We start from the raw sequence: 18,411 nt of genomic DNA on the forward strand, positions 1-18,411 counted from the left end.
CTTCTTGTATTTCTTTATTTTTTATTCAGTAACAAATATTTTCACAATGAGAGAAAATCTCAACTCGCTTTAACTTTTGGTCACATCCCGTAATCTTCTCCTCGTGTGGCTCTGATCCCCGTTGTCTTCATTTAATTAAATCCCCAACAGGAAATTACATTTGTTTTTCCTTCAGACTAATTTACTATCAAATGTAAATGCAGATCTAATAATTATAGCAATAATACAAATAAGTAACAAAAAAATAACAAAACAATTGAATATAGAATAACACGGGTATAAAACAACGTCTGAATACAAAGTACATTTCATTCATTCAAAAACATTGCAGCATGGGCGTCGCCACAATATAATTTGGGGGGGACACGTCCCCCTCACCTTAAAAAAAAAGTCCCCCCCACATTTGCCATCAAAAATATCAGTGTTTTTGGTGCATTTTAGTCCAGCGTTCTTTCCATCGCTTCACAATCAAATCCGTTCCACCTCATAGGGGGAATACCCATCTCAATAGAAATCCACTCCGCGTTTTCCTGGTTTCCTACACGCAGCCGCATCACGCAGGCAACAAGCCTATGTTGAGAGTCGGATCAACGACAGACAGACTTCAGCAACAGTCAGTCAAAATGTCCAGCTTTTGCTAGCTTTTTTCCTAGGAACACATTTTATGTTTCCTCATAACTTGGGCTGTCACTTTACGTTCGAATGAAAATGTAAGCCTAAAAGAATCGATTGTTTTTAAAAAAGGTGACAGCCCTACTCATAACTTGTATGATATTTGGTTGCATGACATTAATGTTGGGCTATATGTTGCCTCAAAGTTACCTCATTCTTTTCTAACGCACTCTGTTTGTTTAGTCCTCATCTTTTGCTCTCATTAAATAGAGAATAAAGGGCCAACAAAGTTGTCAGTGTCAGTCCTCTGTGTATTACACCAGAACATAATAGCAGTCAGTAATTGCAGACCATGCCAGCTCCAAGGAAAAACAACGGAAGATGGAGATCACTTTCAATCTAAAAACATGGTCAAATGCACCACCATGCAGCAAATTGCATCTACTTCCTTCAACATTTTCTGGGGGGAGGACCCCCGACCCCCGACCCCCGCTAAAATGTGTCCCCTCCACACTCAAACGTTTAACAAATACAGCATAGTACGGATACTATGACCAAGAGTCAAATACCGTTAAATACTAGTCCAATCAGAAGTCATCACATCGAGATAGAAATCATATCAATACGATTATTTTGTGAAACAAACATAAGAGAATAAGCTGAAGAGTACATAAATAACGATTATAAAACTAAATCTTTTTAAACAACTATTTCACAACTATTTACACCAAATGTAAATATGCAAAATAACGTAAAAACCTAATAGAAAACTTAAAACATTGAAAATAAGACAAACTGTTATATTCTGAAGTGAAAGGCTGAAACAGACAGTAGTTTTTAACCCTGAGATCTGATCTGAGGTCAGTCTGCTCTCCTGAAGATCTCCGCCGACACCAGGACACTCCCGCTCAAACTGACCTGAAGTCTGCTACACCCGCCCACTCTGTTCCCGCCCACACGAGGTTCACTTCCTGCTCCGGTGCAGCCGCCATATTTGTTACAGTTTGGGGAAGAAAACAACAGTTTTTTAGAAAATCAGCTTTTATTTGAGGTGTATGTGCAGGTGAGCTACCTGTCGGGATCAGAGTCATATCAGGAGACTAAAATCGAGGGATTCAACAAGAGGAGAAGGTAAACATCGGTTTATTTAATGTGCTAACAGCTAACAGTAGCTGTAAACACCATCGCACTTCTGGTCAGGACTTTCAACTTAAAAGACGGACTGACGAGATGGTCTGCAGCTGAGAAGATAACAGATAGTGTTATCTAGATTAGATTGATCAAATTAATCCTTTTTATTTATATTATTTGCATGCTTTTTATCTAATAGAGTCTATCTTTTGTGGGAAGAATAAAGGGGTTCTGATCCTCCTGCCTCTCTGTAACCCACATACCGTTCAGATGCTCTTATTCTGAAGGCTACTTCCACAACATCGTGTGTTCTATCGGCTCGGTAACTTTCCCTCAGAAACAACACGGAGCTCCGGAGGATCCGCAGCTCCTTAATGTTCACTTTACTCCCTTTATTCCCTCTATTCCAGTTATCCTTTTTATTCCCTTTATCCTATATATTTGTTTCGTCAATTCAACCAATAACAGACCTGTTTGTTCCGCGGAGGGACACACAAAACGCTTCACAGCCTCGGAGGGATTTATTCTGTTAGCATTATCTTAGCAGAGAGAAGTAGCCCCTGAAGAGAAGCTTTCCGCGGTGAGTACATAATATTAGCTCTTATCTACATGTTTAACCTGCTTGAAGATATTATAATATATAAGGATACCGTTTTATTTAGAGCCTTAACCTCTGTCCGCCTGCAGAAACTAACCGGATGTGGAAGTAGTTTTTTCTCGGTGTTAAAATAGGACATTTCTGAGAGACTTCCCCCGGAAAACCAACAACTTAATATCAAACAGTTTCCTGTGTGTCGGGGCTGTGAATGTTTGGGACGGTTTTTACCGGTGTTTGTGATGAATAACAGCCCGGGGAGACAGGCCACATGGCGGACTATTTCTGCCCATAGAGGCGCGTAAAATGGCTCCTCGGCCGCGGAGAAAAAATCCTCGTTTCTCTCTGTTGCCTCGCCACCAGAACGCTGTGTACCGCTGCGGGGTCCATTATCGGACATGCAGCATCGGGCTAATAACTCGGCTATCCTTGGGCTCTTTTCCCAGTAAAGAAAACCATTGATTCCAGTTTAACACAAAATAACATTAGTATGGAGATCACCTATGAAGCTAAAGGACTCATACTACATCCTGAGAATACTCTGGTTGCATATGAACGTACACAAGTGTTTTTGAAGTAGTAAAGTACCCATATTAATTACATACTAAAGTACCAACACAACAGTCCTAACCGTTAAAACACAGTTAAAAGTAAAAGCCCTTCATTCAAAATGGTACTTTAGTAAAAAGAACAAAAATATCAGCATCAAAATAGACTTTAAGAACCAAAAGTAAAAGTGCTCATTCTGCAATTGTTTTTATTGATTTTATTTGGTATTGTTTATCTGGTTCTGCAAACAAACTTTATTCAGTAAATGCTCTGCAGAAATCTGTGGTTTGTACGTGGTGTTTTACTGAGATGCATTCAGGGACACGTGTGTGTGTGTGTGTGTGTGTGTGTGTGTGTGTGTGTGTGTGTGTGTGTGTGTGTGTGTGTCAGATGTCGCTGGTGGACCTGGGGAAGCGTCTGCTGGAGGCGGCTCGGAAAGGTCAGGACGATGAGGTCAGGAACCTGATGGCCAACGGAGCGCCATTCACCACCGACTGGGTGAGGCTTCATTCTGACTCAACACGCCACCACTAAAAGCACTTCACCACTGACCTGAGGAAACACACCTCACACACTCTCACCTGTACATTCCAGACCTTTCAAGAACTCAAATAACAATTCCTGGCTTCAGGGTCACAGGAGGGTCCAAACTGATATTGTAATTTAAAGGTCCCATATTATGCTTTTTGGGGTTCTCCCTTTCCTGTAGTGTGTTATTTATGTGTGTGTGTAATAGGTCTGCAAAAGCTAAAATCCCAAAGTTCAGGCCGGAGGGAGATTATTTCTCATATCCCTCCCCCCTGCCTGAAACGCCTGGATTGGATTCCTTTCTGTACTTCCTGGTTCAGTTCCATATCACACTGACCTCACCGTGGTACGAAACTGAACTCAGCCAATAGCAGTGCGGGCCGCTCCGTACAGCCGACTCGAGCAGAGGAGCCATGGCGAGAAGACGCAGACACTCTCGCTGCGAACCAAACCTTCCTTTGTTCCCATACCTCAGGAAGAAGATGTGAAGAACAAGTGGCTGCATTTATTTTTACCACTATTCCCCGAGAGCAGAAACCCAAATGATGGTTGCGTTCGCCACATTTCAGTGAATTGAGGAACTGTTGTGGGAGTTCAGCGGCAAGCACACTGCTAGCCTCGGCAAAGCAGCAAGCTAACGCTATCAACGCTACGCTACCGAGCTTTCAGGCTGTATGCACACTACCTTTACCTGAACTGTGCAGAAATACGGAGATGGTTTTTCATCACAGCACGGTAAACTCTTAAGCCCAGACGCAGCAACCTGTAAGAAACAGCGTCTCAGGACATGTTAACATTTAACAACCTACTAATGTGGCATACCCACTTAACGGGAAGAAACTCAGCTACCAGACCATAGTAACCATGTTTACCAAAACGAAACATAATTCCAACACCAAGCGTCTAAATCAGCACTGAATGAAAACGAGCCAATGCTACATAGCACCGAGTGAGCTACGGCGATTTTTTTACTTGATGCTATCTGCACAAAACACATATCATATAAAGCCTGAGATTCCACAGATTCCATTGATATAAGTCTCATCACTGTACGACCAGAACTCACTGAACCAGCAGCCAAGAAAGAGTGGATGTTAACGTCTCTCTGTCACTGTGAGATGATTACTGATAATCCATCAGTGTTTATTTCTAATACACTGGTACGGCACAGCAAGCAATGCCATTTTTTCAGTTTTTTTCAGGGGCGGGACATTAGACAAATCTCTAAGCGGTTGACCAATCAGAGCAGAGTGCGCTTTTGCAAAGGTGGGGGCATGGGCTCTTCAGAGCATTTTCAGACGAGTGAAAAGTGGTCATTTATGTACAGGCAGTGTGAGGAAAATAAAGCGCTGTTTCAACATTGAAGCATGCAAACATGTCAGAGTGGATCAACGACACACTAGAGCTGTCACTTTACGTTCGAGAATCGATTGTACCGACCAACACACGTTTCGAAAATGAAAAGAGGGAATCGATTTTTAACGAATTAAACAAATAAAAAATATTTTATTTCATTATGATTATTATTGACATAACTCACAAACAAGCAGAATAGAAAAATATTCCGAAAGTGCAGTAGGCATGCGAGGGCTAAAAAGTAAATCCCCACCAACTGTCCGCACCGGAAACAGCCTGATAGTGTCGGCTGCCGTGGCTCAGTGCTTTGCCACAAAATGGAGGGCAACGGCGATCAACCTGCGCGACATGAGAGACAAATGATAACCCCTAATCACAGGAGGAGTTCCATATGGAAGCACTTCGGATTTTGGGCAGAAGGCAAAACTATGGAGAAGGACAAAGTGGTATGCAAACTGTGCGACCGTGAGTTCCCATATCACAGCGGCACTGCAGCTATGAGGGGGCAGACTCAGTGTGTTCTGGTCCACGGTCTGTTGTGGGGACTGTAGCGATCCTGCGTGTTGGCTCAGTGAAATATGTTCAACCTATTTGTATGTGGGCTAGTCCTCAAGTGAATTTTAAGTTTTATTTTCAAACTGTGTAACCATCGCCTGCCTGTGAAATGTGTTTCATATTTATTGGTAAACAGCCAGAAGCCTGCAGTATGTTTCCTCATCGATGTTGTGGCAGTCCATACTGCTCATTGTTTTTCGAGAATGCTCCTGTTTGCACGAACTTCACGCAATAAATAATCAGACATGCTGACCTGTACCTCTCTTGCGCCCTCTTTACGTTCGTCCTAATGGCAGTGTGTTGGCCTCTTTTGAAAATTAAAACGTAGACGTGGATAATCGATTCAATGAAAATTTAAGGCTAAAAAATCGATTGTGATTTTTACAAAAAGTGACAGCCCTACGACTCACATGGACCTGAAAAGCAGCATCACAGGGGACCTTTAAGAAATTGTGTGTGTGTGTGTGTGTGTCTGTCCTGTAGTTGGGGACGTCTCCGCTCCACCTGGCTGCTCAGCACGGTCATTACTCCACGGCGGACGTGCTGCTGAGGGCCGGCGTCAGCAGAGACGCTCGCACCAAAGTGGACCGGACACCGTTGCACATGGCGGCCGCCGAGGGCCACGCCGTCATCGTGGAGCTGCTGGTCCGGGTGAGAATACCGGGTCATTCTACTTCAGTATGGGGGGGTGTTATTGTCAGAGTCCTGTCAGGTTTGCTCTGCTCTGACGGTTCAGTTCTGATCCTCAGAGCGGCGCCGACATCAACGCCAAAGACATGCTGAAGATGACAGCGCTGCACTGGGCGGCGCAGCATGGGCATCACGGCGTGGCAGAGACGCTCATCAAACACGGCGCTGACGTGCACGCGCTCAGCAAGTTCGACAAGACGCCATTCGACATCTCAGTGGACATCCAGAATACAGAGCTGATGCTGCTGCTGCAGGTGAGCCCCCCCACCCCATCTCTCAGACCCACAAAAAAAGGGCAGTCCCTGATTATAACGTGTGTGTGTGTGTGTGTGTACACAGGAGGGCATGCAGAACCAGGTGAACATGAACCAGGTGAGCATGAACGTGGACACGAGCGGCAACACCAACCAGCCTCAGTTCATCATCCAGGGCATCCCCTCTCTGCAGGGGGGGGTGGTGAACCTCGCAGATCTGCTCAACAAGGCCAACCACGGTACGACACACACACACACACACACACACTAATACCAGGAAACACAGGATTCAAATAAGCACACAGACTTTGATGGTGGGGGGATCGCTGTGTTCAGGAGACTCGGAGGAGGCGATGGCGGCCAGCGCTCTGGACTCCAACATCCAGCATGCCACTGTGGTGAACGAGGGGGGGCAGAGGGTCATCACCATAGTAACGGACCAGCATGGAAACCTGCAGACGACGGGGGGGATGGCCCCCCCCCTTCTTCGTCACCATGCAGCACGGCCAGCAGAGTAAGAGTGTGTGTGTGTGTGTGCACGTGTGTGTGTGCATCTCATGATTAGGTATTTAATGTGTGTGTTTGTTTCAGTGCTGGCGGTGCCGGCCAACACGGTGACGGAGGAGGTCGTGACGGAGGAGGCGCAGCCCCCCCCCTCCAGGAAGAGGAAGCTTGAGGCGACCAACAACAACCACAGCGAGGGCGGAGAGACGGTGAGTCAGGGGTTTATTAAAGGGGGGGGACATTTAGTTTCAAAAACAAGAAACTGGAAAACATCAGTAAAGATAGAAAAAGAAGAGTAACTGACCCCCCCATACGATGAGTGTATAGTTGTAACACCCCCCCCCCCTTCCCAGGAGATGCTGCAGAGGCAGCTGCTGGAGGCCAACAGGAAGGCGCAGGAGTACCGGACACAGCTGATGAGGAAGGAGCAGGAGGCGGAGGAGTACCGCATCAAGCTGGAGGCCATGTCTCAGACTCACCCCAACAACCACCCTGAGGAGGTGGTGGGGGGGGAGGAGGACGAGGAGGGGGGCGTGGTGGAGGAGGAGGGGGAGATGGTGGTGCTGCAGGAGGGAGGCATCATCATGGAGGGGGAGGAGGGCCAGGTGACGCTGGTGGAGACGGGAGGGGAGGCCACGGAGGTCAGCTCCTAACAGACTGGATGGGTGAGGGGGGGGGCACACAATGGCTGCCTCAAAACAGAGAGACGATTCAAGATGGGGGGGTTCCGTCTGCACCATTCTGGACCCCCGTATGAATCCCAACAGAGAGGAAACACAGCAACAGGACTGAGAGAGGTTTCATCAAGCAGGGGGGGTCCCTTCATACCAACAGAGAGGGGCAGAAGGGTTTCATTAAACCAGAGGAGTCGATCAAGGAGTCAGGTCTGCATCCCTGGAGACTCTTAACGAAGGGAGCAGTCCCACAGCCTGACACAGACGACCGATAGAGGATTAAACTTACATCGGGGGGGGGGCTTTCCAAGAGGATCGCAGGAGGAGGAGCTCAGACATTAGGATCTAGTCTGCACCATGCTGAGTCTGTGTCTATCCGAGTGCCTCATGAAGGATGGAGAGTAACGGGGAGGAAGAGAGGAATATTGTTTTAGTTTAGGACTTGAACGCCACCGGAGCAGATCACCCTGCTGTGCTTCTCACATCCCTTTTTATTCCCAGTGCCTCTGACGCCTCCCCAGTCCTGAGTCTCTCTCTAACCTCTCCCTGACAGACTGACTGAGCGAGGGAAGCCAGCCAGTTGTTCAGGACCTCCTCGGACACTAAAACCCACTGAACTGCTTTCTTTTTATTTTGTTTTGTTTGTAATCATTCTGTTTTGGGATGTGACATCTCGTACGATTTCTGACAAACTTCCTGAAAATGTTCCCGTTGTTTGTGAAGCGGAGCGTCTGTAATCCCGGACTTCAGATCCATCATGCACACCTCTGCTCATCATTATGGGTTTATTTAAATGATCCGGTCCATCAGGGCTCCTGATTACACCATCAGATATTCAATCATTTCATAAGAGTCTTAGTTTAGAATATCTAACGTCCCGGTCTTCAAATATACAAGACATTATTCTCCCCAAAACAGCAGATATTCACAATCTAGTTCCTGAAAACCGCCTCTCTCTGAGTTTTTTATTAATAAAGCTAGAGAGGAGAACATTAAAATAAATCAGGATTAGCTTTATTGTCTTCAAATGTCCAAAATTCAAGCTAATTTAAATTACAGCCAAATAAAATCATAAAAAGTACATTTGAGAATCTGAAACCAGTCATTTTTTGTTTAAATTAAGTCATAAAATATTAATACCATTTAGCATGTATTTCCAGTTACTTATCAGCTGTGACTGGATCTATAACCCATTTTAATTTTAAGATGATTGACGTGTTTTTAGCCCTTTAATAACATTCCTATAATTCACACGTCCGTTTCTTAGACGCGGCGTCCTCTCTTCCAGGCTGCTGTTTATTGACACAAAATAAGCATTAAAGTTAAAAATATTCTCTGAGATCAACATAGTAAAAACAAGACGAAAAAATCCAAATTTAACCAAAAAAATCTGAATTTTTTTTACTTAAATTTCCGAGAATTCCTGTGTTATTTTTCCTCACGTTTATAAATTCAAAGTCCCAGAATATTCCAGTTTTTACTTTGAAATGTGTGCCTTTTTTTTCTTGACAATTTACAACATGTTCAAAGCCTAGTTATAACCTCATAATGTCAGGATATTCTAGTTATTAGTTGTTATTTTGATGCCATAATAATTAAAGATAAACGCGAATCTCCTCCGGGTCAGTTTCCTGTTTCAGTCCTGAAGGTTCTTGAAGATTCTGACGGTTCCTGTCCGCTGACGCTCCTTCCTGTCTCTGTTTTCAGTTGATGGTTATTTTTATACACTTGGCAAACCTTTTTCTATGTACATATAAAATTGTATTTTTCTAACTGTACCTGAATGCTTCACCGTGATGATGATGATGGCTGCCTGCATCGGTAATCTGAAATATAAACACTTGTTTTTTGGATTTCTTGTTTTGGGTTTTCGTGATTTCACACCGTGTTGAGACGTCAAACAAATACTGAAACTCAGGATTTAAAGATATCTGATATTCTGGGATATTAATATGTTTATAAATAAGATAATACTTGCATATTTTGTACCTAAACTCTGGATCATGTCATCAATTTGTGAGATTGAGGTGATTTATTTACCCACTATTTTCCAGATTTTTTCAGGTAAATATAAAAATGTAATCTCACAGAATTTCATATGATACCTGTCATTATACCAGCCTAATTATGGAAATATTACTTTTTCATCTAGGAATAATGTCCCTCCCATATCACCATAATTTTGTTAAACCTACACTGGCCCTAACATGCTGATGTAAACTGACCCCACACTTGAAATGATTTTATTAATAATTTGTGTATAAAAAGTTAAGAAAACAGTGTTAATGACAGTAATACACAAGGGAAGCGTCACAGTGATGTACAGTATACGATATTAAACTACATCTCCCATTAGGCTTTATCATTCGGCCACTCGGTTTTTGAGGATATTCCCGCCCAACCCATGGATTACGGCCGATCAGTCTTGATTGACGTGCCTTCTGTCTAATCAGCGGCGGCGCGGAGGTATTCGGCCAACCCAGTGACTGGTGGGCAGGGCCTGTGTTGCAGGGGGCACGGCGCGATGTATCATGGAGGATCAGTAGGCAGACTGTGGCCGTAAGAGAGAACAGCTCTCCGGACTCTATACTCTGTTATCACCCTTTTATCATCCGTTCATCCGACTTCCATATACCACAACATGGACATGAAGAAGAGGATCACCCTGGAGCTGAGGAACCGGAGCCCGGCGGAGGTGAGAGGCTTTTATAACATTATAATACTGTGAGACATCCCTGGAGGTGATGAGGTGAAGCATCTCCTCTGATCCCGGCTCTCTCTCTCTGTCACACAGCACTCATTAGCCGGGTTCTTCTCTCACAGCCCCCCAGTCTTCCTCCATCCTCTTTAAAACACCTTCACTAACAAGTGTAACTTTACTGAAGTCCCGGATGTTTCGGAGGAGTTAGGCGGGAATAACGACAGAGAGAGAGAGAGATGGTGTAACCGAGCGGACATTTTAAATCACCAACGGCTCAAACTTCGACGGAAACATCTCGGTTTTACCGTTAAAACCCGTTTATCTGAGTTGAACTCGACGTAGGAGTTAATTTACAGGTTTTTTGGAGGATTTTTGCCGACATCTTTCCGCGGAGGTCAGAGATAGTAACGCGTTACAGATTTACCGTTACATAGAGCGGATTAATGGCTGCTTCATCCGGGGCTTTTATCTGTGTTATCGACTCACATTTCATGTTAAACTGCGGTAACGAATAAAACCGTAAAGGGCAGTTACTGTAACGAGATTACAGAGTAACGAGAGCTCCGAGTAACGAGATAACAGAGTAACCATACTTCCGAGTAACGAAATTACAGAGCGGCGTTACTCGAAGCTTCAAAGTAGATTAATGTCGGGATGGATTACTAATGTAGAATTCTGTTTCATGAATTAAAACACACACACGTTAGTTGATGTCATATCTATGAAATAGTTATTAATAATAAAACACGGTGTTATTCGGAGTCCTCTATAAAGCAGCCACAGCTCCCCTGTGTGTGCGATTAAGTTATATAACCGACTGCCAACCGATCAGCTCCCGTTAAATAACACACACACACACACACACACACACACACACACACACACACACACACACACTCGTGCTTTAATACACTAAACTGAGAATAAACTCAATTTACTGGTGTCATGTTTTATGAATTGGGGGATGCCGGCAGATGGTGAGTGTGTGTGTGAGAGGAGGCTGAGCGGACAACCCCCACCACACACACACACACACACACACACACACACACACACACACACACACACTGTGCATGTAGATTATAGTAGGTTAAACCCCCTACACACACACACACACACACACTGTTGTTGCCTGCTGCTCTCTGAAACACTGAAGCGCTGCTGTTACATAAGCAGGAGAACCAAGAGGAACTCTGGGAAATAAAACAGCAACCAGTCTGAACAAAGTCCTACACACACACACACACACACACACACACACACACACACACACACACACACACACACACACTCACACTCTGTATCCCTACAGTGTGATTAGATTATTATTCTGCAGCATATTGTTGTTAAAAGATATAGTATCTAGTATTTTCTAAAGCTGAAAGCTATTTCTTGACAGAAAAACATTCTGCGTTTATTTAATTCTTGTTGTTATTACATGAATCCTGGAGAATTTAAATAAATTGGGGCTGTCACAGTCTGAGAGTCTCACTTTGTTATTATAGAGCTTTTATAATTCAATTATATATTATCACAATATAGTCTGCTCTGATTGGTTAGCGCTGGCCCTGTTTTGATTTGTCGATAGGCTTATAGAGATGCACATAGATAACTAATCAGAAGAATAAGAAGTATGTTAAATGTGTTCATTATTCCACAAAATACAACAACGATAAATATGTAAAAATAGCTGTAATAAATATGGAATATATGTGTAAAATATAGCAACAGTCTCCATAATAGAAATGATTGTTTGTTGTTGTTATTAGTGATAACCTGCAGGTATCCTTCAGATAGGAATATTACTGTACAGTATTCCTGCCTCTGGAGATTACTCTCTTAATATCACAGATCTTTGAATACAGATGTGTTGACCCTTAGCAGCTGTGGGAATCTACATGGAAACAAGTGGATTACCTTTAACAGGTTCATTTCACCAACACCACTGCTTCTCACACCACAAGGCACCCTGTGGAGACCCTCAGTTAACGCCACACTTTCCCCTCATCATCGTGTGTGTGTGTGTGTGTGCCTGTGCCTGTGCCTCAGATAGCCGAGCTGGTAGTGGATAACAGCCGCTCTGCAGACGGACAGGTGGAGGGTCTGACGGACGCCTTCACTGAGCTGGAGTTCCTCAGCATGGTCAACGTGGGGCTGAGCTCTCTGAGCAAACTGCCCTCACTGCCCAAATTGCACAAGGTAACACACACACACACACACAGAATAAACAGCCAGAGGTCAGACCTCCTCAGGTGAAAGTACAGGTGGTGTTAACCCACTTACTGTTTCCTGTGCAGCTGGAGCTGAGTGACAACAACCTGTCCGGCTCTCTGGAGACCCTGTCAGAGAAATGTCCCAACCTGACCTACCTGAATCTGAGTGGGAACAAGATCAAGGAGCTGAGCAACGTGGAGGCCCTGGTGAACCTGAAGAGCCTGCAGAGCCTGGACCTGTTCAACTGTGAGATCACATCCCTGGAGGACTACCGGGAGAGCGTGTTTGAGCTGCTGCCCCAGGTCACCTACCTGGACGGCTTCGACCAGGAGGACAACGAGGCGCCAGACTCCGAGGCTGAGGACGACGGTCCGCCCAACACACACACACATACACACATACACACACACACACACACACACACACACACACACACACACACACACACATACACATACACACTTAAATTAGTGAGTCCACAGATCTGCAGGCCTCGCACACATATCTTGTGCACATGGCCTAAACTACCAAAATAACTGTACAAGAGTAGCCAGATTTATTAAATACATTGTACCAAGGTTGGTATTTTAAAAGTTTTGGGCACACGGACACACACATACAGGGACATATACACATTCACACACAGGGACACACACACACACTCAGAGACACACCCAACACTCCTTCAGAGGACCATCGATTTCTGCTTATTTTTGAAAGATTTTGAAGACGTAAACTGACTTATTGTGTGTGTGTGTGTGTGTGTGTGTGTGTGTGTGTGTGTGTGTGTGTGTGTGTGTGTGTAGATGAGGACGGGGAGGACGGAGTGGCTCCAGTCGGAGACTACGATGACGAGGACGATGAGGACGAGGATGAGGACGGTTCGGAGGGGGGGGAGGTCGGGGCGCTGAGCTTCCAGGTGAACCGCGCCGCCCAGGTGAGACACTCTGCTGTCCAATCAGAGACCAGCTGCTGCTTTTGCTGTGAAAGTACTAACCCTCTTCCTCCTGCTTCCTGTCAGGACGAGGACGACGATGATGACGAGTTTGGAGACGAAGAGGAGGAAGGTGAGTGAAACATCATGGGATATCTCCTTTGACTGTCTCTCGCTGACTGTCCGTCTCTCTGACTGTCTCTCTCTCTCTGACTGTCTCTCTCTCTCTGACTGTCTCTCTCTCTCTCTGACTGTCTCTCTCTCTCTGACTGTCTCTCTCTCTCTGACTGTCTCTCTCTCTCTGACTGTCTCTCTCTCTCTCTGACTGTCTCTCTCTCTCTGACTATCTCTCTCTCTCTGACTGTCTCTCTCTCTCTCTCTCTGACTGTCTCTCTCTCTCTGACTGTCTCTCTCTCTGACTGTCTCTCTCTCTCTGACTGTCTCTCTGTCTCTCTCTCTCTGACTGTCTATCTCTCTGACCGTCTCTCTCTCTCTGTCTCTCCCTCTCTCTCTCTCTGACTGTCTCTCTCTCTCTCTCTCTGACTGTCTCTCTCTCTCTCTCTGACTGTCTCTCTCTGTCTCTCTCTCTCTCTGACTGTCTATCTCTCTGACCGTCTCTCTCTCTCTGTCTCTCTCTCTGACTGTCTCTCTCTCTCTCTCTCTCTGACTGTCTCTCTCTCTCTCTCTCTCTCTCTCTCTGACTGTCTCTCTCTCTCTGACTGTCTCTCTCTGTCTCTCTCTCTCTGACTGTCTCTCTCTCTCTCTGACTGTCTCTCTCTGTCTCTCTCTCTCTGACTGTCTCTCTCTCTCTCTGACTGTCTCTCTCTCTCTCTCTCTCTCTGACTGTCTCTCTCTCTCTCTCTGACTGTCTCTCTCTCTGTCTCTCTCTCTCTCTGACTGTCTCTCTCTGTCTCTCTCTCTCTGACTGTCTCTCTCTCTCTCTGACTGTCTCTCTCTCTCTCTCTCTCTCTCTGACTGTCTCTCTCTCTCTCTGACTGTCTCTCTCTGACTGTCTCTCTGACTGTCTCTCTCTCTCTCTGACTGTCTCTCTCTCTCTCTGACTGTCTCTCTGTCTCTCTCTCTCTCTGACTGTCTCTCTCTCTCTGACTGTCTCTCTGACTGTCTCTCTCTCTCTCTGACTGTCTCTCTCTCTCTCTGACTGTCTCTCTCTCTCTGACTGTCTCTCTCTCTGACTGACAAATGAGAATATATTTCTGATCTATACACAGAGATAGAACTACACCTCAACACGTGTGTGTGTGTGTGTGTGTGTGTGTGTGTGTGTGTGTGTGTGTGTGTGCGTGTCTCTCCTCTGACTGTCTCTCGTCTGATTGGCTGTCTCTCTGCAGAGGAGCATGCAGGGTTGCAGGGGGAGAAGAGGAAGCGAGACGTGGACGACGAGGGCGAGGATGAGGAGGACGATGAAGACTAGCGTCCCTCAGGACGGTGATAGTGTGTTAGAGCCTCGTCTTTATTTTAGATATCAGAGATTATCAGGACTACAGAGTGATGTCACTTCCTGTCCACCGGACTCTTCCTGCAGGTCATGGGGGGGGGGGCTGCTTCAGGGACCAGACCAGAGGCAAGACTTTAGAGACCGGGTCTTCATGGTGGGAGCTGTTTCTAAAGTCTTGTCTCTGGTCTGGACTTCCTGAGTCTCCATCCTGCGAGTCGGACCCCGTCCCAGAGTTTACCCCCCCTCCCTGCAGCCCCCACTTCCTGTCTCTCTGCATCATATCTCTGGACTTCCTGTCGTTTTGACTCTCCAGGTATCTGGACTCTCAGGAGAGGAACCCCCCCACCCTCGTGTTCAGCCCTGGTCACATGACTCTGCAGTTTGATTTGTAATGGGGGGGGGGGGGGGGGGTATTAGCTCTGTTTTTTTGTCTCTGAACAGCTGTTGTTTTTTTTTTTGTTGTTCATCCTCAAACTGTCCCCCCCCATGAGAGGCTCAGAGCGCCACTTCAGGCTCCGCCCCCGAAACTAAACGCAACCCCCGCGGTGCGTTCAGGTGCCTCTCCGCTCTGTTTACATCCAGTTATTATCAGACTTTCATCCAATCACATGTGAGTCTGCAGGTCACATGACAAACTGTCCGTCCTTCCCCCCCCTACGGTGTAATCTGCATAGCTACAAAAAGCTGAAATTGTATTTTTATATTTAATGTTTTCTGTCAGGTTTAAATCTGTGTGAGTGTGACTGATCTCTGGCACCTGAATGCACCGCTGCAGTGCATTGTGGGAACCTTAGGGCTGGTAAAGATGTGGGCGGGGCCTGAAGCACACCTGAGGCGTCTGATTCAGGTGTGCTCTGCATGGGATTCTGCAGCCTCGCAGCATCGGGAGGAGCAGACCCCCCCCAGGAGATCAGATGTTATTATGTGGGGTTAGGATGGGGGGGTCTGCTCCTCCTGGGGTGGTCTGCTCCTCCTGGGGGGGGTCTGCTTCTCCTGGGGGGTTCTGCTCCTCCTGGGCGGGGGTTTAATAACTGCTGTTAGATTACTGACTGCACTCCTGAACCATGACTCAGCACTCTGTTGTTCTGTGACACGCGTGTAACATCCTGTCACATGATCAGAGAGGGGCTGCAGTTGTCGTAGCCCCCCCCCCCTCAGGACTCACAGGTCTGTCCTGGTCAGGAGTGCAGCGTCTGGTTTTAGGGCGATATGTACATAGACTTCAGGTTGTTTTTTAATGACTTTAATAATGTTTGTTTCTGAGGTTGTAGTTGACCCGTGTCTGACCTGTGTCTGACCCTGGACCCCGGCTGTCACGCTCCTGTCTGTGGGGAAACTGTGTGTGTGTGTGTTGTGTGAGCTGAGGGGTTTTCAATTAAAAACATAAAGAAAATAAAGGAGGTGTGTTTGAAGGTGAAGACGTGGTCCTGCGGGGGGGAACAGAAGCTGCTACTCCACAAATGTCAGAAGTAATGTGTTATATTACATCCAACCTGTTACTCACACCCAGTCCTGGGGACACAGGCTGAGTGCAGCAGGGATTGAACCGGTGCTCCTCTGGTCAGCGCACCACCCCACTGTATGTCCCCCCCTCCCCTGATTATAAATAACTCTTTATTTTACTCAATGGTAGCAACCCCCCACCCCAGTGCCAGAATCAAACCTGATTTCCGGAACAAAACATAAAGAGAGGAGCTACAGGTCGAGGGTGCCAGAGAGGAAACTACACAGATAAATACAAACAGAGTGATGTCAACAACAACAACAACAGCAGCAGCTTAGTGAACCTGAGCCCCAGACTGAGGAGGGATCTTCTCTAGTGTAAGACAGGACATCAGGTCCACTGAGAATGGGAAGGGAGGGGGGGGCAGAGAGTGGAGAAGGAAGGTCCAGATTCAGATCCAGCTAAACAGACACTAAATGTTCTTCCACTATCTCTCCAGAGGCCTGTACTCTGAAGCCAGTCCCACAGACCCTGGATCAGTTTGAGTTCTCTGGCTTAACTAAACCGAACAAACACGATCTCGCTATTCGGTCCCGCCCCGCTGGGTATCACCTCGGTAACCCAGGGTTTCTCTGTCCGGCTGAGAGCGCGCTCACGTGGAAGGGGCGGGGTTAGCAACCTTTGACCAATCACAAACCCGGAGAAGCGTACTGACAGCGGAGCGTCATACGTCATGAATGAAGAGTTCATGTTAGACCAATAAGAAGTTCCACTTTAAACATCCATGACTTTTGGATGATGAGATAATGAGTGCGACACCGTGTGCTCTGAGGTACTTTGCTCCGGTTCCTTATGTTGTGGCAGATATGTTTAAACTTGCTAAACACAAATGTAATCAAATAGTTCTGAAGATGGGCGATGATATTCTTTTGATGTTCCTGTTTACACAGTCGCTGATTTTTACCTGCAAATGGAAGTTTGAACTGTATCTCCTTTATCCCCTAATATGACTCGAATATAGAGCTCTGATTGGTCAGCAGGCTGTGAGCTCTGATTGGTCAGCAGGCTGTGAGCTCTGATTGGTCAGCAGGCTGTGAGCTCTGATTGGTCAGCAGGCGGGGCTTTCCCTGAGTTGATCTCTTATCTGGAACATGCTCCGGAGCAGGTTAGGTGTTCAGCATAAGTTACCATGGAGATCTACCCCGGTAAGAAGTGAACCAGCGCCTTAGGACCAGAAACCCAGAGTGAACCTGAAGTTAGCTCGCTCACCGCAAATCCTGCTTGGTCCTACAGGCTTCAGGTGGGGGCTCGTTTATTTCACAGTTCAATAACTCCTGATAGAAAACAGAGCAGTCCATTGGATATATTCTGTAATAAATAATGAACACTGTCCCTTAGATAAATATAAATATATTTTTATCACAGTGAGCTTTCTGCATTTAACTGCCACACACACACACACACACACACACACACACACACACACACACACACACACACACACTTCCATCTGCTGAGAAACATCCATACGTGATGAGAGAAGCTGTTATGAGAGAAAGCAAGGAACAGGGTTAAACATATTACTAAAAGTGTGTGTGTGTGTGTGTGTGTGTGTGTGTGTGTGTGTGTGTGTGTGTGTGTGTGTGTGTCCTGCAGATGGCGCTCTTGTCTTTCTGCTGAACTCACAAAACTTCATTCATTTCTTTATTTTTAAAACTTTACATATTTAAATATAAGCACGTTCCTATTAGTATGTTTTATCAAACTTTCTCCCACCTTTTAGTTTAATTTCCTTTAATAAATCCTGCTCTGTGATTGGCTGTCAGACCCATCCTGCTCTGTGATTGGCTGTCAGACCCATCCTGCTCTCTGATTGGTCCTCTTCACCTGTTAAATCAAATTTAAAATCTAAATAAAAAGCACCTTCTTAAGTTTAATAATCAGTCACTAAAGGACGGGTTGAAATGTTTGACTTTAATCAGTTTATAAACCAGAAGAGGAACTTGTGTTTCCTTTAGGAGGCAAGGAGTGACCTCCGACCTTCTTTCTTCTGCTGTCAGATTTCAAACAGATCAAACTGCTAAACTGTTCTTTAAAGGCTGTAACAGCTGTGATCCCCCCTCCCACACACACACACACACACACACAGCCTCCCCAGGGAGCTTCCTGTCTGACTGCAGTCCCCTGAGAGTCGGCTGCTCTGATTGGTCCATG

General features: G+C 45.9%; 2 protein-coding genes across 2 annotated transcripts; both read left to right on the plus strand.

The window, feature by feature from the left end:
• Positions 1-1,777: 1,777 nt before the first annotated feature.
• gabpb2a (GA binding protein transcription factor subunit beta 2a) lies at positions 1,778-9,301 on the plus strand. The gene is given in 9 exon segments (XM_063899079.1): positions 1,778-2,323; positions 3,278-3,385; positions 5,810-5,977; positions 6,076-6,270; positions 6,356-6,509; positions 6,607-6,731; positions 6,733-6,784; positions 6,862-6,983; positions 7,128-9,301. Coding segments are annotated over 8 exon segments (1,224 nt in total). The 5' UTR covers positions 1,778-2,323; the 3' UTR covers positions 7,428-9,301.
• Positions 9,302-9,946: 645 nt separating this feature from the next.
• Positions 9,947-16,165, plus strand: anp32e (acidic (leucine-rich) nuclear phosphoprotein 32 family, member E). The gene is made up of 6 exons (XM_063899080.1): positions 9,947-10,143; positions 12,199-12,348; positions 12,447-12,732; positions 13,170-13,300; positions 13,385-13,430; positions 14,647-16,165. The coding sequence occupies exons 1-6, from the start codon at positions 10,090-10,092 to the stop codon at positions 14,727-14,729; spliced, it is 750 nt and encodes a 249-aa protein (XP_063755150.1). The 5' UTR covers positions 9,947-10,089; the 3' UTR covers positions 14,730-16,165.
• The last annotated feature ends 2,246 nt before the right edge of the window (positions 16,166-18,411 follow it).

This window comes from Eleginops maclovinus, chromosome 13, assembly GCF_036324505.1.
Source record: "Eleginops maclovinus isolate JMC-PN-2008 ecotype Puerto Natales chromosome 13, JC_Emac_rtc_rv5, whole genome shotgun sequence".
NCBI lineage: Eukaryota > Metazoa > Chordata > Actinopteri > Perciformes > Eleginopidae > Eleginops > Eleginops maclovinus.